The sequence below is a fragment of the Notamacropus eugenii genome, chromosome 2 (genome assembly GCF_028372415.1).
Source record: "Notamacropus eugenii isolate mMacEug1 chromosome 2, mMacEug1.pri_v2, whole genome shotgun sequence".
NCBI classification, from domain to species: Eukaryota; Metazoa; Chordata; class Mammalia; order Diprotodontia; family Macropodidae; genus Notamacropus; species Notamacropus eugenii.
In genome coordinates this window covers 439,699,918-439,726,959 of record NC_092873.1, presented here as the reverse complement: position 1 = coordinate 439,726,959, position 27,042 = coordinate 439,699,918, and the positions used below count along the sequence as shown (strand labels likewise).

Genomic DNA, 27,042 nt, shown 5'->3' with positions numbered 1-27,042 from the left:
CTACCACATTGCTTTTTAACCTTTCTATTCCCCATCCCCAAAACATGGTCTTTCTGCCCTGTTTCTTCAGGCAGCCTCCCTCTACACTCTTCTTGTCCTTACAGGCCAGCAGGGATGGCCTGTGCCACTCTGCCAAAATTCTGGTCATCCCACGGTTCAAGTCGGTGTGCACTAATAAAGACATGTTCTCCATTGGGAGGGTCCTGGTAAGTCAACACAGGCCACACCTTTCAGCCATCCCACCAAGGACACAGAGTGGGGTGGCGATCACCCAGAGGACCAGGTACAGCTCTATCATGGTACAGATGAGAAGCTGGGTCAGTTGTGCTAGGATAGAGGGCACTGAACTGGGAGTCACAAAGAACTGGGGGTGACTCCCCTCACACACCACTTGTGTGAGCGTAGGCAAGTCTTCCAGCCTCTTGGGGCCCCAGTTCCTTCACCTATGAATGAAGGGGTTTAATTCAGTGACCTCCAAGGTCCCTTCCTGTTTTAAGTCTATGTTCCTATGGGCCTTTAGGGGGTGATTCTCTCCTCTCATCTTGTGACTATTGCCATGTGCTATTCTGCAGGGCATGGTGCCAAGAAGATAATAGAGACTCAGCCCCTGCCTTATGGGTCCTAAGGGTGTGCAGCAAGAGGCACGCTGATGTGTATGGACACTGAACAATAGCGGCTGACATTATATAACTCTATGTGGTTTCTAAGCCGCTTTTCACAGATTTCCTCATGTTTTATCCTCATGACACTACCCAGGAGGTAGATGCTATTATTACCCTCATTTTATAGATGAAGAAACTGAGGCTGAGAGAGATTCAGTGATTTGCCTAGGGTCATGCAGCTAGGATCTGAGGTAAAACTTGAACACTCACATGTTGCTGGGCAGGTGCTGATTGTACTGGTAGAAGAAATTCCTTTCTAGGAATCTCCCTACTATGATGAAATCACAGGTCAGGTAATAAACAGCTACTGGTCTTTTAGGTCTCTATCTTCCTCTTCTTCCAGCTGGAGGAGCAAAAGGACAAGATCCCCTGGTTTCTGATCCAGAGCCTCAGCTACTTTCGTAGCCATCAGGCCAGAATCCGGCAAGCAGCTGTGTGGTTGACAAGTAAGGTCTCCTTTCCCATCCCATCCCGTCCCATCCCATCCCAACTCATCCTATCCCATCCCAACCCATACCATTCCAACTCATCCCATCTCATCTATCCCATCTCATCCCAACCCATCCTATCCCAATCCATCCTTACCCCTTCTTGTCCCAATGTGGGTCTCATCCTCTCCAGTAGCAGGAGAACAAGCCTTTGGTCCTGATAAAAGCTCAAACAATGAACCTTCTGTTATTTAACTATTTCTGGAGGATTCTTTTACTACTGTTCTTTCCAGCCAAAAAGTCCCTAGCAGGGCTGAACAGCCTCCTCATAGCAAGAAGGATAAACTCACTAGTGGTCAGACTACATACTTTACTACACTGTGGAGTACCACAATATGGGAGAGAATTTTAGTTTTGAGGGAGAGATTTAGATTTGGAGAATATATGCTTCCAGAAGTTGTCTGAGTGATGTGAGCAGCTTGGACCTATGAAAAGGTATTGCTATAGTGCCATTGGCATAGTGGACCTGGGCTTCAATCCTGTCTCAGAAACTAACTGTTTGACCCTGGACAAGTCACCTAGCCTCCCTAAAACTGTTTCCTCATTTATAAAATGGAAGGAAGGATCAAATGAGATAAGGATATATGTAAAATTCTTTGTAAACCTTAAAGCTCCATGTAACTGGGAGCTTTTTGGGGAGGAAGGCTTCCAGCTCCCAGAGCTTATGAAGGAAGCATCTGTCTGGCCACTGAGGCAACTTTGTGTCCTTGGATAGGCCAGATCATCCAGCTCAAGACCCTAGAAAATGAGGAGGAACTTCAGGACATATCTTCGGGTGAGGAGTGGCCCTAGGTTTTTCTGTCTTGGAGGAGGTGGGTAAGGGTTGGGTGGGCCAGAAACTAGGGAAAACAGTTCAAATAATAGAGTCAACTCTCAATTATCTACTCTAGTGGAGGGGGAAAGAGGTGTGGATGATCCCCAAATCCTTACTGTTTCCCAAGAGAAACATTTGGGGCACCATCAAAACCCTAGTAAGGCAGCAGTGAGCCATCCATGGACTCATACCCCCCTGACTCTCTGCCCACCTCCAGACCTAGCACATTTTGGCTCAGATCCTATTGTTGGTTGAGATCTGACTTGAGTAGACTAAGAAGGACTCACTTTGGCTCGATAAGAGGATTGGTGAAACTTTGATCTTCTCTCATGCAGGGATCCCTAACCTCATTACTTTGGGATAAAGTTGAGGTCAGCTTTCTGCTCCCTTCCCATTTATAGTGCAAAAGTTAAGAGTCATTCTGTTCTCTTCTGATAATGTTTCTTTCCTTATTTCCACCTTTCCCTGGGCTCTCAAGCACTATGTCCTGGACAACACAGAAGGAACTTTTTGGTAGCCTCTAACTGAAACTGTGCTTTGGAGCACTGGGTTGAATCCCAGGTAACCATTTCTGAGGCTCTCAAAGCACTTTTATACCTAGTTAATCTTCCTAGTCCTCTGGCAGGAGAGGAAGAGAGCAGAGAGGAACAGGCTGGGTGACAGGAGGAGCAGGAGCAGGAGTCAGGTATGGGTCCTACCTCCATCCCAGGATAGTGAAGCTCTACTGGGGACTCTGGTCGAGCAGCCAAGACCAGCTCTTTACTGAGCAGCAGAGGCCATCAGGTCCTAACCGTGGTGCGCTGCCTCTCCCTCTGGCCTCCCCTTAGCCCTTCTCCCCCTTAGTCTAAAGTGCCATTTGCAGCTTTTGTGTTGCAGCCCTAAAGCGCCTGGAAAACGACTCAGATCCAGCAGTTGCCTGCCTGGCGACACAAACCATTTACCTTCTGAAAGTCAAGAGGATTCGACGAAGACCTTTCCGGTACCTAGTTGATCTTGTCTTCTGTCGGTGCAAAGGCAAAAAGGTGAACTGCTGAGCTAGAGACCTGGCCACAGTGGACTCCATTTCTCTGCTCTGACGACTTTGCTCAGGCCATGCCCCATGCCCATGCCTAGAATGCTGCCCTCCTTTTTCACCTCTATCCCCACTGCCCTTACCTGACCACCCGCCTTTCTCATGTAGACATTGCTCCCTCACTCTTCTCATAGCACCTTATATTTACTTCTCTGTGTACATGTCTAGAGTCAGAAAGGCCAGCGTTCACATGTGACCTTAGGCACTTACCAGCTTTGTGAATTTGGGCAAGCCCATTTTTGTCTGACTCAGTTTTCCTTATCTATGAAGTGAGGATCATAACAGCACCTACCTCCCAGGTTTGTTGTGAGGATCAAATGAGGTGATACTTGTAAAGCACTTAGCACAGTGCCTGGCACATGGGAAGTGCTATAGAAACGTCAGCTTATTATAAATGCTTGTTGAAATAAAATGAGGTTTCTGAGCCTTGTACTCATGATGTTAATACTATTTGATTTCTGTAAAATTGTTACAATAAAGAAATTGGAATTGGCTAGACTCTGTTTTCCCCTTTATTCCTATTTTGTTTATGAAATATCCAATCTCCATTGGCTGTGTGAGGATGATCTCATTTTGTCTTCCCCTCTGAAATAAAATCAGACTCTAGGCTGATTCCCCTACATGGTTCCTCCACCTCCCCACATGATCCAGCAGTCCAAATGACCGAGCATTTATTAAGTGCCTACTATGTGTAAGGCACTCTGCTAGGTCTGGTTTATAAAGACAAAAGGGAAACTGTCAGCTGCCTTCAAAGAGTTTACATTCTGCTGGAGAGTGGGGGTGAGGTTTGATGCATACATAGGAAAGGACACACAGGATAATCTGAGGTACACAAGTATTGAGAAGCAGCTGGACCACTAAAGCTTTCTCACGAGAGAAGGTGGATGAGCCAAGCCTTGCTGGAGGCTAACGATTCCAAGGAGCAGAGGAAAGGAAGGAAGAGCCACCAGGAAGGGGGTAAGGGGAATGTGTGAGGGAGAGTAAGGCACAGTAAGACTGCAGAGGTGGGCTGGAAGCAGGCTGTCCCTCAACAGCATTAGCAAACTGAGTGACTTGTTTAATAGATTTAGAGGGAGAAGATAGTTAGCTCCATTTTGGATGTGCTGGGTTTGAAATGCCTATGGAACACCCAGCTGAAGATGTCCAGTAGGTAGAGTGGTGATACAGAAGTACAGCTAAGAGAAAGACTAGGGCTGAATATGGAGATATGGGAGTCACATGGATAGAGATGATCAGTTAATTCACAGTAGCTGAAGAGATCACCAAGAGAGGGCTAGAAAGAAAAGGAGACCAACAGCCTAACCTTGTGGGACACCTTTATTAAGAGGCAGGATGTGGATAATTCAGGAAAGGAAACTAGAGATGCATGTCCAGCCCTAGATTTCCACCTGAGCTCCAGCTCCACACTAGCTACCTATTGGACACTTAGAACTGGGTGTCTGTAGGCATCTCCAACTCAATACATTCAAAAAAGAACTCATTATCTTTCCCCAAAAAACAGATCTCGTTTCTATCTTCACAACATCTCCTGTTTGTGTCCCTGTCTCTCCACTCACAACAGCCACCACCCTAGCTCAGCCACCTAGCACTGCTCATCTAGACTATTACAGTAGCCTCCCCACTCCTCTTCATCTTGCCAAAGAATGGACCTCACCATGTTACACTCCCCTCCTTCCCCCACAGCAATAAACTTGTTAGGATCAAATATAGAGTCCTCTCTTATTTAAAGCTGTTCACTACTTGGCCGCTCCCTTTCTTTCCAATCTTACACACTACTCCTCTATACAGATTCTGTGATCCATCTACACTGACCTATTAGATGTTCCTTAGACACAACACTCCATCTCTCATCTCCATCCCCCATGCTCTGCCTCCTCACCTTCATTTCTTAGACTCTAGTTTTCTGCAAGACTCCCCTGGCCCTGGAACCAATGGTGTGGCCTTGTTGGATATCTTTTCTATGCTACTGTTGAGTAAACTTCGTTTGTTAACTGCTAAGAGGTCTATGAATGTAACATTACATTCAAATCCCCAAACTCCTTTTGTTAAATGTTAAGTGGTTTGTGAATGCATCATTTCATTCAAATCCCAAATCTGAACCACTGATTTGGTCGGAGTCAGACTCAGCCCACAATAGGCTGACAGGAGGAGATGGGCAGAGTGGTGTGAGGGACATCTCTTTATTAGACACTGGAGCAGAGGAGAAGTAAAGGGAGAGAATGAGATCACAAAGTTTTGAGGTACAAAGTAGGGGAAAGGAGTCCATGACAGTCTCTCCTTTCTCAGTAAAGTAGGTGAGGTCCTCTGTTGAGAAAAGTAGGGCTGGATTGGTATAGGTTGTTCAAGAAGATAGGGGGTTTGGAATAGCCTCTGTGGGTAGTGTGGGAGATAGTCAATTAGGGAAGAAAAAAAGGAATGCTATGATGTTAATGTTATTTGATTTCTGCAAAATCTTTGGTTTGAGGGTTTTGGTTGAGTACTGAAGGCTGTGTTGATATTAGAGAATGTACATTAATGTTTCAGAAGTAGAACCAACCCAGACCCAGCACTCCATTCATTATGCCAGGCAGTCTTAATTAGAGGGGTCAGAGTTGGAAAGGACTTTAGAAATCACCTATTCCAAATAGAAATCACCTATTCCAAACAACTCTTTCATTTCATGAATAAAGAAAATGAAGCCCTGAGAATACAGATTTATTAGGCTGGGCTGAATAAAATTAGGACAAATTTGAAAGGAAATGGAAAAAAATTTCATTTCCCACCAATTATTCAATCAACAACCATTTATTATCTCTTGAATTTCACTGAACACTAGAGATACAAAGACCAACATAAATAAGCAAAATCTTGCTTTCAAGTTTACATTCTATCCTGGGAGACAATAGTTAGGCACACCCTCGACCAGGTTGACTTGGATAACGGAGAGCTGGTATTTATTTCTGCCTTGAACAGTAAGAGACAAAATGGCGCCTCCCTGTCTCTGGATGTCAGAAAAGTCAAACAGGGAAGCTAATCCTGTGTTGTTGACTTGGTTGGTTCCTGACATCTAATCCTATTCCTGACATCTAATCCTAATATTTGTAACCTCTATGGCTTTGCTCATGGGACTGCACAGAGTTCTTGATCCATCACTTGATGAAAATAGCGACTATACTCCAAATAGCAGGATTCGTGAGCTAAATGCCCTTTGAATTTAACCTAGATTTAGCCATAGCTGATCAGGGCTCCCCATTTGTGTCTGCTGCCATACTCTTGAGTCTTATCTTTGACTGACTGACCTTTTTGTCAGCTCTCTCCTTCTCTCTCCCCATTATCTTCCCTCTCTTCCTCTCATCTAGTCTGTCTGTCTCTCCATCTCTACATGGCTATCTCTAACTCTCCTCTGAGCCCAGCAGCTGGTTACCTTGGCCTTGGGCCACAGCATACAGCTGGAGTCATTTGTTTGGGTTTGAAAATAAACTTCAAAAGCAAGATAAAAAACATCTCTAATTTCTGGCTTGGCAAAGAGATTGTCACCCACTCCCCCCAGGCCCCTCAGTGTCAACTATGTCCTGTGCCCAGGCTCCCCTATCACCTGTTACCAGCTGTCAGGAGTAGGTGTGGGTGGAGAGCATGGATTGCTTTATGCAACTTGTCCTGGAGGTCACAAGCCTCCTTAGCATGTTTATGCCATGTCTTGGCCCTCCCCAATTCCAAATGCAAAACAAGACTGTAAAAATTGTGCTTTTTCATTTTTCTTGGATTATGAAATCTATTTTTCCCTCTTCCTTGGTGAAGTTCCCTGGAAATTGTCCTAGATCTTGTGACTTAAGGGTCCTCCCTTTGTGTGTCATATCTCCAAAGGGTCAGTCTGAGCATCAAGAATCAAGGCCTGCAAAATGGGCAGACTTGGAAGTGAACGGAGTCCGACCCCAAGAGAGCAGGGCAACAGGGCACTTGCTTTTCTCAATCTCAAGGCAAGGTTTTGAAACAAAATTTATTTTCTGACAAACTTGTGTTGGCCATCCAGTTGGAGGAGGTCCCAAGTAATCAGTAGGGGGACCCTCACTTTGTGAATTGATACGCAACTGAAAAGTTTCTACAAAGCCAACGAAAACCTTACTCAATCTAACTGTATTTTCAATGGATGTTGGGGGTGGACGCAGGTGTTAGGCTATTTTTCAAAGCAAGTCACTTTCCCCTTAAATCTTCCGCTTTTGATTGAGTTTCACAGTGTGTGAAACACCTTAAATAAGAATTGGGGAATCAAGTGTTTTTTTTTTTTTTAAGTCAACCTGGTTGTGGAAATGTTACTCCCCAAGCTGCTTCATCCAGCAGGGGTATGGGGCATTGGATCCCATGTGCTGGGGTCACAAAAACAAAGGTCAAACATCCCTGGCCCAGGGCAGCAATGTCCACAAACAATGGCCATGTTGGCTTTATTTACGAAGACCTCCTGGGAACCAACACATCTAGGCTGAAAACAAAAATGTACAGCGTGAGGTTTTAAATAACTTTCTTACATTATGTACAGTTGTCCGCGAAGGTACAAAACATATATACACCTTGTGCTATACACGTCGCAGAGAGGAGCAAACTAGAAAACAGCTAGTAGCCAGGTCAAGGCCGGCATCTGCTCTGCACACACTCCTGCTCCTTTGGGGCTGGCGGACTTTGTGATCTCAGTTAACTCAAGCAATGGTGGAAAGGGGAGCAGGGTCTTGGGTGAGGGTCTGTGCCCTCAGCTGTGCACCAGGGAGACAGATGAATGGGGATGATGGGATGGGGGGAGAGGTGGAGGTTGAAGTGGCACACAAACCTCTTCCCCTCCTGGACTTCCAGGGAACCAGAGGAATACAGTGTGTCTTTGGGGAATGGCATTTGGCCAGGAGGGAAATGGAGGGAGAAGAGAAGCCCTGGTAGTTCAGCAAAGATGGAGATCAGCCTGGCAAAGGATCCAGACCAGCTGGGTGAGGGGGTGGCACCTTGGCATTAGAGGCATGGTAAAAGGCCAGCAGATGTACAGTAGAATTCCTGCACTGTGGGCAATGTCAACCCAAACCCCAGGAAGCCAACCTGGCAGAGATGGGACCTGCCCATCTAGGTGTAGGGAGAGGGGGACAAGAGGGCAACAGAGGGACCTAACTTTTTAAATTACTGAGATTCCTAAAATTCTACCCATTGGTATAAGTTTTCACAGATGCTTACCCACCATCAGCTTTGTTTTTGCAAATGGTGGGGATTACATTAGTGTATGAAGAAATAGCCTCTAAGGTCCCTTCCTGGCCTCATCCAAATCCTACCTTCATGCGGGGTCCTATTTCTCCCAGATGAAAACTCCTGGTACCAACACTCTCCTCCTTCCTTTGCAGTTTCTCCCCAGTGCTAACTCCAGGGTCTATTCTAGAGAAGCCTTCTCAGGACTGAGCTTCCACTAACTTAAGAGAAAGGACAATAATACTGTGCTTGAGAATCTGGGCCCTAGCTAAGAGTCCTAAGAGTCCTAACCCCAGTTTAGGCTGTTAAGAGACAACGAGGAGAGGCCTATGAGGCCAGAGTCTGGGGATAGTTATGGGCTCAGAGCCCTTCAATCATTAAACTTTGGGGGAATGGGAAAGATGTGTCTCTTATGTCCCCATGCCCCAGGCTTACCAGGATGGCACATAACTAGTATGACCTATCTTTCAGTCCCTTCTATAACTACCTCTAATGCCCAAAGGAATAGGGCTCCTTAATTCTGGGGCATGGCCCTTAGGGTTGGTCTAAGGGAAGGGAGCCAGGGCAAGTTTGGGAATTCTCCTATATGGACCAGGACACACTGGCCAATATGAGTCTTCTTCCCAGAGGAACTGAGGGCAGAAGGAAGATGGGAACCTAGAGGCAGGTCTGGTGGCCTGGCCATCCTATGCTCCAAAGCTGGATCTGAGCTTCCTCAGTCTAGGGCTTGTGCTCAGGCTCTATAGTTCTTGTGCTCAGAATACAATCATTTTGTGCTTATAACACTTAAAATACTTGTCAATACTTGTGCGGTTGCAGTCCCTGTTCCCCAACATTCTCTAGCACAGAACTAAAGCCTGTGCCTCCCAACTCCTCTTCAAGAAAGTGCTGAGAGACCCAGCTTTCTTCACATTCAGCTGCCTAACAATGTAGGGATGGAACGACCCTGTCAGGGCCTCAGGATTTCAAGTTTCTGGAAAGCCAGCACACTCACATATAGTAAAGCCCAGGCCCAGCCATGAGGTAGCTTACCCAACATAAACAACAAAGGAATGAGACAACAACCACAGCACAGGGGGACCAAACAAAAACTCATCATACAGGCCCTGTTACCGCGAGCTGGCTCCCCTTGACATGGTGGACCCCAAGTCAAGGAGAGTGGGGAATGCAGTCTCGTATGTTCATCCAAGGTTTGTAAATAGCAGCCCTCATCGGAGGGAATCCTTCCCTCATCTCCCAGGGTGCAAGACCCAAGTCAAAGACCGTATGAAGGGGAGGGGCTTGCTTGGGAGTGGAGAGGTGGTGTCCATGGGGCATGACAATTGGACTTTCCACTCTCGCTCCCCCATCCAAGCATGGAGGCCAGGAGAGAGAAACCAGCCATCAGAGTCACACTGTCTATTGTTCCCCGAAGACCAAAACTTCATTTCTTTTTTTTCTTCCCTTAACCAAATGACCCCAAAGTTCAGCCCGTGCCCAGCAAAGAGATGAACTGCGAACCCAGCCATTCTGCAAAGTCACTGCTGCTTCTTGGGAGGGGGACAAGTCGGTCTGCTGACTCTAAGGATGGGGTCCCGCTGGGGAAAGGGAGGGCGAGCTTTCCCCTTGCAAGTTTTCTCCCTCTCAGACGCCAGAACTCCTGAGGAAACATAAAAGCCTCGTCCACGAAGGAGAGAAGAACCCGTGTCTTCTTTCCTGCTACTTTGTTCAGAAGCTAAAGGGGATGCCTGCCCACCTGGGGCCTGTATTCTTCGGTCAGTCCAAGGGCAGTGAGAGGAGGGAGGAGAGACACTCATGTCCATTTCCAGAAGCACCAGGTCACAAGCTCTCTCTGAAGAGGACGAAGGGTGCATCAGCTCCCATGCTTGGCTTTGGGTCCTGAATCCTTCTTCTGTGTCCCTCCATGCCCGGTGGGAAGAAGTCAGAAAAGCTAAGAGCTGATGTGGCAGCAGAAAAATAGGATGGGGAACTGTGTCTCCCTGGGAGTCCTTGGATTAGTCTTTGAGTTCACTGGTCCCACTAGGAAGGGAACCCCAGACATTAATTTAATACAAAATTTACCTAGTGAGTGGGCCCTGGGCAAGAAAAAAAACCAGAGCTTCTTTCAATCCAACACCCCTCTCCCTCCCTCCCCCAGACAAATTAAACAACAAAAATTCCCAAAGGGTATGGGGTCTTTTGAATGAGTAATGATTCTCCCTTATTTCCTTCCAGTTTTAAGGCTTGAAAATGTGTCTCTTGAATAACCATAGAGAAAGGAGCTGGAGAGACAAACTGGGGTATGGTCTAGGTAAAACCATGGAGAACCTTCTGAGCCCACGCCCTACCATACCCCTGGAATAAAACACTGTTCCATACCAGCTTATGGGTGTGAGGGAGGGAGGGGCAAAGGAACAGATCCTAAAATTTAGTCCTTACTACTCAAGACATCCTACTATACACAGTACCATGAAACAAGGGAGAGGATGCAAAAGCTGCTTCTTAAGTGATGTGGGAGTGGGGCAAGAATCCCCCCCTTGATGGGGTTTGTAACATAGCATGTGGTGGCAAGGGGGGTGAGGGGGGACGAGGCATAGATCAAGACCTCCCTCAAGTTAGATCCAGCTAGGAGGGCAGGCAGCAGTCACCAGGACAGAAGATTTCAAGGGGAGGCAGCAAGACCTATATGGTTGGCACCACTGCCGGAGGTGGCCCAGCTTGGGGTGCCAAGGCCTGGGGGGATGGAAGGCACTGGAGCATCTGATGGTATGAGGTGAATTGAGGGCTCAGGCACTCCCCCGAAGACAGAAAAGCCAGGAATATCCCAGAATCGGGTGGCAGTTGTGGGGGGATACAGAAGTAGGGTGATAGTGGGGATAGAGGTGAGAGCATGGAAGAGGGGGAGAAAAAACCAAAAGGGATTATTTCTGCAGTTGATCTCAGAAAGTGTTGAAGGCTAGGGTGAGTTGGATGGCTCAGATACAGAGGCTCAGGGGTGCGTCCAGCACCCTTTCCCATTTGAGGACCCTCCCTGCCCCTTCCCCAGGCTTTCCCCTTGCCCTGCCCCCCTCCTCAGGAGTCCCTGGCCCTGGGGAGCTCAAGGGATTGAATGCATCAGAAGAAACTTCAAGTTGGTATCCAGGAAGCGCCAGCAATAAATAAATAAATAAATAATTAAATAGATGAAATGACCAGGCTGAGATTGGGACTCTCTCCTCAGATCGACGTTCTGAAGGATGGGCCCACTCTGAGCCCAGGAAGGAGAGGGCTGAGTCCTAGGGAGGGGAATGGGGTGGCCCCAGGGAGAAGGTTCAGGGCTAGGGCCTGGCAGCTGCCTGCCCCCAAATTCACATGATTACTAAAGTGAGGGACTCTTTCGCTTTTGTCCTCCTTCCTTTCGGGGGAGGAAGTTGAGGACTAAGAGGCAGGAACGGGACGCCAAGAGGGGATCAGAGGAAAGATGCCCATCTGAAAGACAGCGTTCAGATGGAAGAAGAAAAGCAGGGTCATTTCCAAGTTGAAATAGGGCTGGTTGGGGCTGGGAGATCCCCTCCCCACCATGGGGCTTTCTGGAGCAGGGAGCTAATATGATTTTCCCCAAGGTCTCCTCACAGGCCAGCTGGAGAGCTCCTGAGGTTGGGGTGAAAAGGGGACAACTTAGCAGGAAGAAAATGAGGCCAAACCCAGAAGAAGCTGAGGCACTTCAGAGGAAAGAGTGGGGATCAAAAACGCCTTTTGGCTTCACAGCTTAAATGTCTTTCCCCTCTCCTTCCTTCTCAGGGGGCTCCCACCCCACTGAGAGATGGGTTTGGGAACACTCTCTCCTTAAGAAGGCTAGGAGAGGAGAGGGAAAGAATTCCCAAACCCTCTCACCCAGAACCATCAGCATCGTCTGGCCTGGACCATGGGGCCTAAATTGTCTGAAGACCATGTCCAGGCTGCTGGAAGAAACGTGGAATCCAAGTGCCCCCTCTGACCTCTCCTCCTAAAATGTGCCACTGGGTAGCCGCCTTCCGCTCCAGAATTTCACTGTCAGGTCACTGGAAGGGAGAGAAAAAGGGAGAAAGGGGGATGCAAGGTCAGCTCTCAAAGAGGGCCTAGGCACCTGGCCTAAAGGGAGTTGAGGGTCAGGTTCCAAAAGCCCCAAGTTCAGCTTGGGGAGCAGGGCATACACCCTAACTGTGGGGGCTGAGGGATTCTGGGGTGAGAGGAACTGGCCATCTTTACCTAGCTGAAAATGGTGCCAGCTCACCCCCTTCCCCCCTTTGCTCTCTGTGACCCTCTCCTCCAGGTCCTATCCCATTGCTCATGCTCACAAGTGGAATGAGAGTGGGGTTGGAATGTGTGACCTTTGGGGGGTGGCCGGGGAGGGAGAGGGACAGTACTGTTCTCTGGGGGGAGGGGCGGGGAGATGAGGCAGTAAAAATCTCATACCGTTAAGAAGCAGCTTGGATCGAAGTGGAGAAAGAAAGGAAGAGGGAAAAGGGGAGAATAAGAAAGGAGAGAAAGGAGGACTGAGAGGGAAGACAAGGGACAAGGAGGGGAAGAAGAGGGTCAAGGCAGGCTAGTGGCGCGGCCCTTTATAGCCAGGACGCGGCGTGGAAGGCAGGGGGTGAGTCCAGGGACGTAACTCCACAACTTCACCCGGCAGTCACTGTGACAGGGAAAGAGGGGGAGGGTGGGGGGAGAGATAGAGATGCAGAGAGAGACAGAGAGACAGAGAGATAGGAAGAGGGAATATGGTCAGAGAAGAAGGAAGAAGAAGAAATCAGTTCGAGTAGAGTAGATCCCCCCAAGGATGAGGCAGCCTGGAGGGCCCCCTCCATGGGGGACTGGGAGATAAACAGATGGATGGACCCGGGTTGGGGGTGAGAGGTATGAGGGAATCTGGGGGGTGAGGGAAGCTGCTGTACCCTTCCTGGGGGCCACCGCTCTTGGCAGAAGTGACAGCTGGGAGGTGGTGGGGAGATGGGGAGATCATGGCCCACCACAAGCACTTCATAATAACTGTAATGCTTGTTGATTGAACTGAAGTGGCTAGAAGAGGCTGCAGCAAGAGAGAACCAAGCAGGGACACAGTAACTCTCCCCTCCATTCGCCATCTGTCTGGCTCGTCCCCCACACCCTGGCTGCCCTTTTCTAGATCCCTCCTCCCTGTTTGACTGGGTGGGTGGCGAGGCTCCGCTATGCCAACGCCTACTGAATTCTGAGCCCCTGCCTGGACTTTCCAGGAATTCTGTCTAGTCTTTCTCTTCCCCTCTCTAGCCTATCCTGGTTTTAGTGAAAGCTACTCAATGAGAAGTGAGGGCAGAGATTTCAGGGAGGGTCAGCATGGTGAGTGCTCCAAGCTTACCTGGAGGCTGTAAAAATGTGCTTGGAGTTGGTACAGATGGCATTGATGGGGCTGTCGTGACCTTTGATCTCTCCAATGGGGGTGAAGTTTTCCACATTCCAGACCTTAATGAAGCCCCCTCGGCAAGCACTCAGTAGCATGGGTCGGCCGGGGACGAAGGCCAGGGCGCAGACCCAATCCTTGTGGGCGTTTGGGATTTGCTGTGAAAGGATAGGAAGCAGCCAAGGACCGTAAATTCTACCTTCCCTGGAGATGGAATCTCAAAAGCTTTTCAGACAAGGGCCCAGGGGAACTAGCATTTTCTGAAGTATGAGGGAAGAAGGGGAGGGAAAGGGGCAGATATGGGATGGGAGGCAAGTTCTAGCTCTAACTTCCACAACTCTTCATCCCATTCTGTCATAACTAATGCTGAGAAAGATGGGCAAAAGCCAGACAGCAGAACTCTGTGCACCCTGTCCCTCTTCCAAACTTGCCTCTCTGGTGGCTGCAAGGAGCAGGATGCTCATGCATCCTGGAGAGTGACTCTTTGTCCTCCCAATACCCAGTTGGGAGCCCCAGCTTTGCCATCCTGCCAAGCAAGGCTAACAAGCTTCATTCCACAGTAATCAGACCTCAGCTGCAAAGGCTCCGAAAGAGGGACCAGGAGGAACTTGTCAAGCTCAGTTGAGGTATGATCAGTAGCAAGTCCTCCTAAGCAATGTTTGGCATGGGCAAGGGGGACAAGAGACTAAATGACACTGGGCATCTGAAGCTGGGTGAGTAGAAGGGAAGGGAACACAGAAGGAGGAGACTGGAATGGCTGTCCCCCAGTTCTCTTGACCTCATATTGCTCCCTGTTCCAACCTGAATGAGCTCCTGCTGTTCCAGGTCCCACTTCTTAATGCCATTGTCCCGGGAGCCACTGAACAAGATGTCACCCTGGATGGCGAGGCACTCAATGCCATCATAGTGCGGGGGCTCAAAGTTGTGGGTGGGGCTGATGTTGCCCATCACACTCTCTGCCAGCTCAAATATCTGTTGGGGAGAAGCAAGTACCTATATGTCAGGTGGTGGACAGGATGGAGGGTCAGTCATAGGGCTGGCAGAGAATGGGGTCATGTATGGGAGAAATCTGTCATCTCCTTCCAAAACACCCAGGGAAGCCAGATTCTTCCGCTAGGCCCTGGGTTCAAAGTTTTTACTGGACCCACTCCTGCAGTAACTTTCCCCCTTCTCCCAACCATGTCTTCTTGGGCAACCAGGGAAAAGAATACTCTGAGAGTGAAGGGGGAAAATGTTTTTGCTGTCAAACAGGATAAGGTGAGGATAGGAGTGTGAAGAAATGCCGTCTTCCAAATCACTGGTGGGAAGCATATAGGTGTCCTGCAGAAGTGCAGAAGAAGTCTCCCAGATGAGGAGACGTTAGCAATTTTGTTAAGTTGATCTCAACAATCATTAAAAGTCTGCTGTATATAGTCCACTGTGGTAGGTGCTGGGGAGAGTTTAAAAAAAAAAAAAGCTAAGTGAAGGAAGTTCAAGACACATTCCTGCCCTCATGACGTTTGTAGCCCAGTGGAGAGATAGGATACATTCACAGTCAGGGATAGGGATTGGACTTGTAATTTAACTAGTACAGGGATCTCTTAGGTGATGAAACTCCCTCTCCCAATGCAGGTTGGCACCTCCTCCATAACTTAAGAGTTGCTGAGATCAGGGATGACAGACTCAGATAGAAACAGCGTCACTAAAGGTGGAGGGTCAAATATTAACGTAAAACCACACATTAACATTATCTATGTCCTACTGTATTTTTATTTGTTTTGCTAAATATTTCCCAATGACATTTTCATCTGATTGGACCTCATTAAGGAGAGAATGCACTAGAGGGAATGTTTGACACTTCTGGCTTAGAACCCTGTGAGATAAAGTGACTTTCAGAGTCACAGAGTCAGAAGGTGTCAGAGATGGGACTTGAACTCAGGTTTTCCTGGTCTCCAATGAAATTATATTTGTAAAGTGATGAGCATAGTACTTGGCACAAATAATTATAACAGCTAATTATGCAGCCCTTGTGAAGTGCCAGGCAGCGTGCTAAGCTTTTATTTGATCCTCATGACAGTCCTTGGAGGTAGGTGCTACTATTATTCCCATTTTATAGAAGAGGAACCTGAGGTAGATAGAGGTTAAATGACTTGCCCAAGGCACCCTTTGGACTCAGGTCTTCCTGACCCCCAGCTGTAATCTAGGGGAATCCTTGATAACGTGGTGGGGCCCAATGGTTGTTGGAAGCCTGGGTTCCAGAAACTGGAGGAAAGGGGCCAGGATTTAACTGTGAGAACTTTGAATGTCAAGAGGAATCTGGAAAGGCCATGCTCTGGTATGCTCTTGAGACTGTATAATAGCTGTCCAGATGTTTGGGTGAGGCTAATTCTCCAGTTGGATAACAATAGTCCTGGAAGCTAGAAATAGATTAGGGGCGCCTGCAGGAAGATCTCGCTGTCTCAACAATTTGACAGTTTTGAACTCTCTGAACTTGTTTTATTTGAACTTTACTAGGAAAGCTCTTCTGAATGACCTCACCTGTGCCTCCAGATGAGCTAAGGAGAAATTAAGGCCAGACTAGGCAAAGATTGGAGGCTACAATTAGAAGAGACAAAGGAAACAGCCCTCTCCTCCTTTCTGAGGTTTTGGCAGTAAAATGGTAAAGCAGGATAGTGTAGAAGAGGGAAACCCTGGCTGAAGCTAGCGCTGCATCTTGGGTACTGCTATGAGGACCCTTTCTTGCCAGAGGGTCCCAGACTTAGAACTCTGGAGTTGCATTTTGTTGTGCTGAGCCAAAAAAAAAATTTCTTTTAAATCAGCAAAATCCAGCAAAACCTTGTATTCTCCAGTATTCTGTTTATTACTCAGTCTGTCTCTTCAGGGACTGAACATGTGATCCTTAGCAACATGCGGAAGACTACCTTTTCCTCCCTCATGTTTTTACCCTTGATGTATGCATGGATCACTCTGCTAATGCTTTTACAGAGAAGAGAAAGAAGGCATGTGGGACTGGAGTTATTGGTGGATTCTTGGTCACCTTTTTTCTTTTTTTAGTAAAATTACCATCCGTGACCTCTTCTAGTCTTTTCTTCTTTGAGACATCTTGAAAACAGATTCCTTGTATGCTTTTAAAGTTGTATTGTGGATTTCTTCTGTATGTATTTGAACAGGGTCAATGGTGCTCCCCAACTTGCTACCACTTTCACTTCCTCACATAGTGCCCATTGGGTGCTAATGTCCAATTGTGGTGGGTTCTACCATGGTGAGAACAGCCTATGAAGAAAATACATCTATCCCTCCATAGATGACTACAGAAATGCTGGCAGATATTTCATTTCATGCCTACATGTTATCTTCCTAATTTCATCTACAAATGATTTTGGGATTCTCTGGTTTAGCTGAATCTCATGCGAGTCTCATTTTTCCTGAAACTGCTTCTTGTCATAGAGTGGTGTGATACTACTCATCAACTTTCATTATCCTCTTCTGTAATGTGCTGCAAATGAGTTTATACTCTAACAGAGTATAATAGAGTTATTATTAGTAAACTGGTGCTGCTCTTGGCTACTGTCTCTCTTAGCCTGGCAGGTAGTTTTTTCATCAACCAGTGCCATATTTTGATTGCTGTGACCTACCTCAAGGTTCAAGATGCTACTGGTGTATAGATCTCTACTTTCAGAAAGGGAGTTAAGTGACGGACTAGGGCAGTATCATTATTGTTCACCATTATTATAATCTACTAGAATTATAGGCACAGCTCTCATCATGTAAGTCTTTTTCTTAAGAAGAAACTACATCTCTGGTCATCCTTTCCAGTACTGGTAACACTTCCACTCAATTCACGAGTTGTGTTAGAGGAGTTGGAATATTTACCCTCTATTGCCACTTCCAGACTCTCCTTTGACTGCCACCACATAGCATTCTTTTCTTTTCTGAGGTTCAGTCAATTCAAGACTAAATTCTGGCAGCTGTTTATCTACCAACCCTCAGGATCCTCTCCTCCCTTTCTCAAACAATTTGGTGCTTGGCTGAAAGTCTTCCTAATCTATTCCAACCCCTTCCCTCACTCTAAGGGACTTAACATATCTATGTTAATATTCTAATTCAAATATCCCAAATTCCATCTTCCTCATGACTTAACCCTTCACTTCGCTTCAAGGACACACAGCATTTGTCATAACTTTGATCTTGTCATTATCCACAAGGCTTTGACTTTTGTGTTCAAGAATTCTGACTTTCTTTTATTTGATTATAATCTTTTTTTCTTCTCATCTCTCCCCTATGCCTCACTCCTCCCAAATCCATTCTTTGTCCTCATTATGCTTCATGGTCTCTCCATCCCCCAATACTATCCCAGCGCATCACTGGGCTCTGTCTACACTCTTCTCCCTTCTAAATCTTGACCCTTTGAGGAACCACTTAAAGTCTATACTATCCTTTACTCTCAAATCACTTGCTTTCCCCCAAACCCTCCCATCTTCTGATCCAGGGTATGGTTATCTTTCCAGTGACCTGGGTTTACAACTCTGACATCATACTCAGCTCCTCTCTCTCACCCTGTATATCTAATAGATTGCCAAATCTTGTCATTTCTTTCTCTACAACATCTTGTGCATAAACCCCCTTCTGATACAATCACAACCCTCATTTGAAGACCTCTCTTTGGGAGTATTTCTTGCCCATTCCTGCCAAAGTGATTTTTCTAACATATAAGTCTAATCATGCTGCCCTGCCTCTGCCTCAGTGACCTCCAGTGGCTCCCTATTACCTCCAGGATCCAAGAGAAAGTCCTTTGTTTGACTTCATGACCTGAATCCTTCCTCCTTTTGCAGTCTCCTGTACTCTGCTCTCCACCACTCACTCTACAGTCTGGGTTATCCTGGCCTAATCGTTGTTCCTCTCACATGATATTTCATCTCCTCTCTCCCTACCTTTGCACTGGCTGTTCAACAACTGGAGGGAGACAGCTGGTGATGCAGTGGATAGAACACTGGGCCTGCAGTCAACAAGACCTGAGTTCAAATCTGGCCTGGGATGCTTACTAGCTGTGTGTCTGGGAAAGTCACTTAACCAGTTTGCCTTAGTTTCTTCAATGGTAAAATGGAGATTAATAATAATAGCTCCCTTGCAGGGTTATTGTGAGGATCAAATGAGATGCTATTTGTGAAAGCACTTAACTGGTGGCTGACACTTAGGTGCTTAATAAATGTTTGGTGCTTAATTAATTGAGCCCTGGAACTCATGAGGAGTCAGTACCTTTACATAATGGTCCTTGGAGCCAGTCACCACAAGATCATGGTGATTGGGAGTCTGGTTGACCGTCAAGCACATCACAGGACCAATGTGGCCAGTCAGCTTCCCAACGGGCTGGAACCTGTTTGGGGAGGAGAGTACCCAAGTGGAACGTTGGGCGGAAGTGATCCTCTAGATGGGGATGTGAACAGGGACTGGGGACGAGGATCCATCTGACAAACAAGACAGCCTAACTGGAGGCTCGGGGCCAGTCTCAGAGACTAGGAGACACCAACCTGATAGCCCAACATGATAGGGAAGGGGTCAGGCTCCTCAGGAAAGGCTAAGGTCCCAAAGCAGAAGAGAATGAATAAAGGAATGGGTCCAGGGAGAATGCTGACCCCAAATACCCAGCCACTTCCCAGGCTCTCCTCACCCACCCAGTGGAATCTCCAAGCCTGGGGCCCCACCCAGCCACTGCTGTTTCTGACCTGCTGAGTTCCCAGACTCTGACGGAGTTGCCAGAGGCAGCGTAGAGAGTGGTACCCGTGGGGTTGAGGGCGATCTGGTTGATCTGGTGTTCCCCTTGAGCACTTGTGACAGTTCGATTGGTAGTGCTTGCGCAGGCATCTCCAGAGATCACCTGCCCTGAGGACCTGGCCCAGCCCATGGGGAGCACAGTTAGCCCTGGCTGCAGCCCAATCAGTCACCTCCAGTCTCACACTAGTGACTCCTACCACCTCCTCCTTTTAAGAAGCCTGCCCCATTTGGTGTAGAGGTGACCCTGTCCCTGGGCCTTTCCATCTGACCAAGGATCTCCCCTCCCTCAAAAACACACTCATTTCTGGACTTACAGCGCAGCTAGCATCTAGAGCTGGCTTCGATTTAGTCTGTCTTCCTCACATCCTTTATCTCTGTCTACACGCTTGGGTCTACCTCAGTGTAAGCTTGGGGTGGGGGAATGTAGCAGGCTATGGAAATCACTTTTCATGCTGCATATGAGTGAGCGATGAGTATGGGCTTGTTTAGGATGAAGACCTGCTCAACTCTTGGGTAAGGTACCAGGGCAGGTCTGCATGCTCAGTCTGTCACCTAAACCTTTATTTCCCAAGGCTACAGTGCTTAAGGGAGGCAGGATGCTAACAGGCAAGCTGATGGAACAAACCTCATCCCTTCTAGTGACATAATGGGTCATGATAGCTAACGCCAGCTACCTAGTGCCCTGCTCCTGAGTCCTCATCCGCTGACTTGGGGAAGTGTGGCAGCCAGCAGGGACACACTCTGCTCACTGTACCACTAAGCCATGCCAAATCAACTTCAGCTCTTCTAAGTGTTTCTACATGCATGACCCCCAGAAGGGCATTGTGTAGAGTCCTCTTGAGCTGAGGAACATCACTCTGGGACTATCGGGAGCAATCTTCAGAGTGTCTAGGATGAGGGTGGGGAGGTACATACGTGAGGGTGCGAATGCACTTGGCAGAATCCCGGATGTCCCACACCTTGATGTAGGACGTAGAGACAGAGAGCACCAGGCCCAAGGGGGCACAGTACTTGATGGAAACAACATTGTTAGGATGCCCCTTCAGAGCGGCAATCTCCTGCCCTGTCACCAGGTTCCACATCTTGCAGCTTCTGTCTGTAGGGGAAGAGACCCCAGGACAGGCAAGGGTACATTTGTCAGGGTTTGAGCCAATCGGCCCCTGGCATGAGACCTCCCACCATCCTGTGTACAGGAAGGGTCTGATCCTGGGTACTAGAAACTTAGTGGAGCAGAAGAATATGCAATCCCAGTTCACATACATACATACAATCATACTTACATATGACATGAGACAGAAACAGACACAAAACTAGCAGCAGTTTCAGGCATTAAGTACCACAATGGGGCAAGGGAAAGGAAAGACTTGGGCCATAAAAGCCAGGTGAGGTTAGTCAAAGAAGGCTTCCTGGAGGTGGTGAGCATTGACTAAGGGTTGGAAGGGATCAAGGGACAGAGACTAACAAAGAGAAGGGTGGGGAACAGGGGGAAGGGCCGCCATGAAAGTTTGTAGATCAAAGACATCAAGGTACACGTATGGCATGGGAGTCCAAGGAAAAACTGAGAAGCTGAGCTGGGGAGATACGAGAAATTTTATATATATATGTTTATGTGTGTGTGTGTGTAAAATGAAGGACCATTAACCCTCCTGGGGGTCCCTTAATTTGGATCTCTTTGGTCAGCTCTCAACAGCCAGCCAAGGCAAATGGAATTTGGTGACAGTGAGAAGAGCCCTTCCTAGAAGTCCCTGTCTTCTCTCATTTTTGATCTGTACTTCACATACCTTTTGATCCCGTAAAGAGCAGTTCATCAGTGGCATCCACGCAAAGAATGGGCTTGGTGTGACCCTCAGCTACTGAGACACACTGCAAGGGAGCAGTTCGGGCGCTCTTGGCTCCACCGATGGGGTTGATGATTCCCCTTTCCAGGAAGAGAGAGGAAAATAAATTAGCCAGGCAGAAAGGCAACCACAGGACCCAGCTACAGCTCAAGGGAAGAAAGAAGGGGAGAGAAGGGAAAACCCAAGACCAATGACACAGTCTCACAAAAGAACTCCAATCAAAATGTGTGTGTGTGTGTGTGTGTGTGTGTGTGTGTGTGTGTGTATGTGTGTATTGGACTTGGTAGGTAGAAGAAGAAGGAAAAGACCTGTCTTATAAAGGCTGATTTCTTCAAAAGTAATTTCTGTGGACCTAAACCCAAGCTGGGCACCAGGGGAAGAGGTAGAGGGGAGAGACATGTAGTCTTTGACTTCTTGAAACTCCCACTCTGATAGGAGAGACATGGTACCTGCTCTAATAGGGAGGATAAGATAAGATACAATAACATGAGACAGAGAGACAAGAACAGAATACATAGTAGTTAGACAAAATTAGAAACATAAGCACTAGACTTCTCTCTTGGAATGGTTCCTTCCTGGTTAAAGCAGCTCATCTGACATCTGATTTCTGATTCCTTTAATTAATGCACCTGGGGAAGTGGGAGAAAAGTACAGACAGATCGTCTCACAACTCCTAGATCACTATTTCCTTTCCTCTAACTCACAATAACTGGTCATTACTCAGTTTTTAATGGCTAAGATATGCTAAGCAATGAACCTACTGCAATGAGTACTATTACTACTACTGCTGCTGCTGCTACTACTACTACTACTACTACTACACACATACACACACACGTCATGAAGATACATACACATCTACCTTTTTCTGGGTCAGTGCAATCAGTTGTCACAACATGTCAAATACTTTTCAGAAATCTCAGGTTTTAGCTCAGTTCACACAAAATTTAAGTGGGCTAGGCATTAGAGGGTGGAGCTTTGGCATAAGAATAATAAATCCTAATTACCCAAGCTATTTCCTGTTTAGATTCCCCTAGGAAAAGAAGATCGATTTTATTAGACATCTGCTGGATCTCAAAGTTTTTGCTTCTTGGCTAAATACTATAGGTACCCAAGAAATGTTTGTTGAATGAAGGTAATTCTAAGAATGAAGATTTGTTTCTCACAAAGGCAGAAGTGTTTTATATATAGGAAAGAAGGTATATCGATCTACCCATCTATGTATTTATTGCAAAAGAGAGTTTTGAGGGACAGTGTAGCATAGTGAATAGAGAAATCGCCTTGGAGCCTGGATGATTGGCATTCAGGTTCTGGATGGCTTAATCTCTGATGCATAATTAGCAGGTAACGTGGCCTCAGTGTTTCAGGCAACCCTCAGAGTTACATCAGTGGAGAGAGTTTTACACACCAGGATACCATCTATGAAGTCAAAGTGTGAACCAAACACATATTACGAGGCTCACATAAGTACTCTCTTAACTTGGAAATCCTGACATATATGAAAGTATGGAAGAATAAAGATAACAGTGTTGTGGTGAACAGTGCCATGGAAGAACTTAAACTCATCAGAAATTTTTATTTATACACACACATACATTTTATATATATACATATGTATGTATATATATATGTGTATACACATATATACACACACACATATACACAAGGAAATGAGGGGAGAAAGATAAAGACAAAGAATTAAAGAGAGCAAGAGAGAGAAAGGACAAGAGAGAATCAGAAAGAACAAGAAAGAGAAAAAGGGAGTGAGAGAGATTATAAGAGTTAGAGGTCAAATATTTGTTCATTCACACAGGTAGCTTTCAGATAGAACAAATAGTAAATAATCAGACACAGAGACAGAAAGAACAAAAGAGAATGTAATAAAGAACAAGAAAGAGAAAATGAGAAAGAATGAGAATAAGATAGAGAAAGAGAGAGAGGAGAGAAGAGACAGAGGAGAGAGACAGAGAGAGACAAACAGAGAGAGACAGAGAGAGAGGACAGAGAGACAAAGAGAGAAAGAGAGATGGAGGGAGAGGAGATAGATAGAGAGGGGAGAGAGAGACGGAGAGAGAGGAGAGAGAGAGAGATAGAGAGGGGAGAGAGAGACAGAGAGAGAGGAGAGGAGGGGAGAGGAGAGAGAGAGACAGAGACCGAGAAACAGAGAGATGGAGAGAGAGAGGAGAGAGAGAAAGAGAGAGAAGAGACAGAGAGAGAAAGAGAGAGATAGAGGGGAGAGAGAGACAGAGAGAAAGATAGGAGAGAGAGGGGAGAGAGAGAGAGAAGAGAGGAGAGGAGAGAGAGAGAGACAGACAGAGAGAAAGAGAGAGAGAGAGAAAGAGAGAGAGAAAGAGAGAGACAGACAGAGACAGAGGAGAGAGAGGAGAGAGACAGAGAGAGAGACAGAGAGAGAGGACAGAGAGATAGAGACAGAGAGAGAGACAGAGACAGGGAGAAAGACAGGAGAGAGAGGAGGGAGAGAGAGAGAGGAGAGGAGAGAGAGAGACAGAGAGAGAGAAAGAGAGAGAGAGAAAGAGAGAGAGACAGAGGAGAGAGAGGAGAGAGACAGAGAGAGACAGAGAGAGAAGACAGAGAGATAGAGACAGAGACAGAGACAGAGACAGGGAGAAAGATAGGAGAGAGAGGGGGGAGAGAGAGAGGAGAGGAGAAGAGAGGAGAGAGAGAGAGAGAGAGAGAGAGAGAGAGAGAGAGAGAGAGAGAGAGAGAGAGAGAGACAGAGAGAGAAGACAGAGAGATAGAGAGAGACAGAGACAGAGACAGAGACAGGGAGAAAGATAGGAGAGAGAGGGGGGGGAGAGAGAGAGGAGAGGAGAGAGAGACAGAGAGAGAGAAAGAGAGAGAGAGAGAGAGAGAGAGACAGAGAGAGACAGAGAGAGAAGACAGAGAGATAGAGAGAGACAGAGACAGGGAGAAAGATAGGAGAGAGGGGGGAGAGAGAGAGGAGAGGAGAAGAGAGGAAGAGAGAGAGAGAGAGAGACAGAGACAGAGAGAGAAGACAGAGAGATAGAGAGAGACAGAGACAGAGACAGGGAGAAAGATAGGAGAGAGAGGGGGGAGAGAGAGAGGAGAGGAGAAGAGAGGAAGAGAGAGAGAGAGAGAGAGAGAGAGAGAGAGAGAGAGAGAGAGAGAGAGAGAGAGAGAGAGAGAGAGAGAGAGAGAGAGAAAGGGAGAGAGCACATGCTAAGATGTACTCGAGACACCCTGTTAAGGTGCTCCTGTTGACTCTATGATAAGGTGTATGTAGCTGGAATGCCAGATACCCAGCTCCTAGATCCCTCCCCATAAAGTCTTTGTACACAGTCACCTCTCTGCAGACTGCTGCTGGATTCCCAGTGTTGTACCCTTTCAATTTTCTACACTAGTGGAGAAGGGGAAAGGCACAGCTGATCCAATACAATAAAATAAAGACATTTTAAACTCCAGCTATTCCTGACTATGGAAGAGTTTGATAGTCAGCCAACCGAAAATGTGCCTCTACTTTTTCTTGCCACCTGTCCACCCTTGGCTCAGCTCTACTCTCAGGACCTGGGCAGGCATGGAGAAGGAGGACCAGATTGTCAAAGATCATGGGGAAAGTGGACAATTTGAGAACGGCTAGCCTGGTGGGAAGCTCCACCTTCATGTACCTGAGCAGGCAGAAGGGTGAAGGCTGGATGATGCAGCGGAAGATGCTGCAGAAGGCTTCCCCAGAGCTCCCTCCCCTGCTCCCAGAGCCTCTTGGCTGGCAAATCAGACTGTTTTCCCCTGGCTCTCGGACACACTACAACAGCTCAATGGAAAGAGCACTAGACCTCGGAGTCAGAGAAGCTGAGCTTCAAACCCCAGCTCCATCATTTATCACTTATACCACCTGAAGGATGCCTGCGGGAACGGGCAAATCATCCGACTTGTCAGGGCCTCATCCCCTAGTTTGTAAACAGGAAGATCGGGGTAGGTGATGCCTGGGGTTCCTTCTAGCTCAAAGTCCTGTGATGCTGAGTTTGAATTGGAATTTCCAAGGTGGAGTGAAGAAACTTGTTCTTACTGAGTGTGAACAGGGCAGTCCAGTCAGACTCCTGCACCATCTGCTGCCTCCCACCTCCATGCCTTTGACTCTGGAGTGTTCACAATGCCCTCCTTCATCTCTTCCATCTCTCAGAAGCTCTAGTTCCAAGGCTCAGCTCAGCTACCACCTTCTGCATGAGGCCTTTTCCTGGTCCCCCAGATGCTAGTGCTTCCTTCCCCCAAAATATTTTGTCCTTATTTTGTATACACTTATATATGTACATGTCTTCCCTGGGAAGATGGTGAGCCCCTTGAGGTCAGGGACAGTTTTGGCTTTTGTCTTTATACCCTAGAGGCAGCTAGATGGTGCAGTGGACAGACTGCCTGACTTGCAATCAGGAAGACCTGAGTTCAAATCCAGCCCTTGACACTTAATAGGTGGATCACCTTGGCCAAGTCACTTAACCCCTCTGAGCCTCAGTTTCCCCATCAAAAAAAATGGAAATAATAACAGCACCTACCTCCCAGAGTTGTGAAGTTCAAATAATACGCTATTTGTAAAGAACTGTGCAAACCTTAAAGTGTTAAATAAATGTTATCAATGCTACGACAGAACCTTAGCACAAAGCCTGGCACAGAGTACATGCTTAATCATAATGCTTTTTGATGGAGTCAGTGGCTGCAGGACTGGAGGCCTGAGGGCATGAGAGAAGGACCCTTTTGCAGGGCTGCTTTGTGGAAGGCCCAGATAGGGAAGCAGCTTTACTCTGCCCCAAGGCGTCCCTTTCAGTGGCAATGCCTAAATAATTCACTTTACTGGTGCCACCCATTGATGGGGGGTCCCTTCTGTGGCCTCTGGGTTCTAGGCACAGTGAGGGGCTAAGCAAGTCATCAGATGCAGGAGGCAGGAGGTGCTGCAGCAGAGAGGCCAGGAGGCTTGTATCAACTCCTCCTCCACCCCCTGCTGATATGGGGCGGGTGGCGGGAGAACCTCATGCTCCATAGCCAAAGCAATTCCTTCCATCCCCTCCAGAGCACAAGTTAAAGGGAAGAGAAAGAGGGAACTAAAATAGCGTGCCTTCCCCCCCTCCATTCCCATAATTCTTTCCATCCCAAATGCAGCGAGAAGCTTTGGAGCTCAACCAGGGCCATTCAGCCAACCTGAGAGGGAGGAGCCCCCTCTGCGGGTGGGGACAGCAGGAGCAGAGTCTACAGAGAACCAATCACTCAGTGGGTGTGGGGAGGAGAGAGGGAGAAGATGCGGGATGATGGGCAGCATGCATGCAGAGGGATGGAGGGAAGGAGGGAGAGAGAGGGGACTGGGCAGGCAGAAGAGAGAGACATCAGAGATGAAGAGAAACACAAAAAAGGAAGGGCCAGAGAGACAGGGAAACCAAACACGAGCGCTGTACCTCAGGACCTCCGAGATAGAGGAGTCGCTGTCATCGGACCTGGGGAGGGCAGAAAATTAGCTGGATTAGGGGGTGGGGAGAGAGGAAAAACAAACGAACAAACAAAGGAGAAGAGGCGGCAGCAGAGTGGGGAAGGTCAGAGGGTTATTTTCTTCCAGAGAGAGGCAGAAAACTGAGTTTAGGGCGGGGGCAAGGATTGGAGAGGGTTGCAAAAGGAGAGGAAGAGAGAAGGGAGTGGGGGGAGAGCTTAGGGCCAGGCCTAAATGCTAGGGAGCCTGGGTAAACTCCTTCAGAGTCAGGAGAACCCTCCTGACTAACTGGACTGGGAAGACAGGAATTAGGGGAAGAGGGCTATGGGGAAGAGATGGGTAAGGGCCAGCCCTTGATGGAGGCTGGGAGGTGGTGATGGTTCCTGGGCCCTGTTGGTCTA

At 47.5% G+C, this 27,042-nt stretch overlaps 2 protein-coding genes across 13 annotated transcripts in view; one reads left to right on the top strand and one right to left on the bottom strand.

Annotated features, from left to right (window-relative positions):
* Positions 1–3,534, top strand: part of LOC140529528 (maestro heat-like repeat-containing protein family member 7) — a 44,619-nt gene extending 41,085 nt beyond the window's left edge. The window contains exons 19-22 of one of the 2 annotated variants that reach the window (XM_072648250.1): positions 105–206; positions 1,006–1,108; positions 1,866–1,925; positions 2,827–3,534. In XM_072648250.1, coding sequence (XP_072504351.1) covers positions 105–206; positions 1,006–1,108; positions 1,866–1,925; positions 2,827–2,846 — 285 coding nt within the window. In that variant the 3' untranslated portion in view covers positions 2,847–3,534. The remainder of the gene's footprint in view (positions 1–104; positions 207–1,005; positions 1,109–1,865; positions 1,926–2,826) is intronic. The other variant, XM_072648249.1, reaches the window with a different exon arrangement.
* Positions 3,535–7,427: 3,893 nt separating this feature from the next.
* KIF21B (kinesin family member 21B) overlaps positions 7,428–27,042 on the bottom strand; it is a 74,521-nt gene continuing 54,906 nt past the window's right edge. For 3 of the 11 annotated variants that reach the window (XM_072648240.1, XM_072648247.1, XM_072648244.1), the window contains 9 exons: positions 21,139–21,275; positions 20,273–20,453; positions 19,309–19,473; positions 18,842–18,959; positions 14,408–14,578; positions 13,565–13,764; positions 12,646–12,865; positions 12,189–12,251; positions 7,428–10,251 (listed from right to left, as the gene is read on the bottom strand). In XM_072648240.1, the coding sequence (XP_072504341.1) occupies positions 12,766–12,865; positions 13,565–13,764; positions 14,408–14,578; positions 18,842–18,959; positions 19,309–19,473; positions 20,273–20,453; positions 21,139–21,275 (1,072 nt within the window). In that variant the 3' untranslated portion in view covers positions 7,428–10,251; positions 12,189–12,251; positions 12,646–12,765. Of the gene's footprint in view, positions 10,308–12,188; positions 12,252–12,645; positions 12,866–13,564; positions 13,765–14,407; positions 14,579–18,841; positions 18,960–19,308; positions 19,474–20,272; positions 20,454–21,138; positions 21,276–21,742; positions 21,825–26,612; positions 26,652–27,042 lie in introns of those variants that run through there. The other 8 variants (XM_072648238.1, XM_072648243.1, XM_072648241.1 and 5 more) reach the window with 6 other exon arrangements.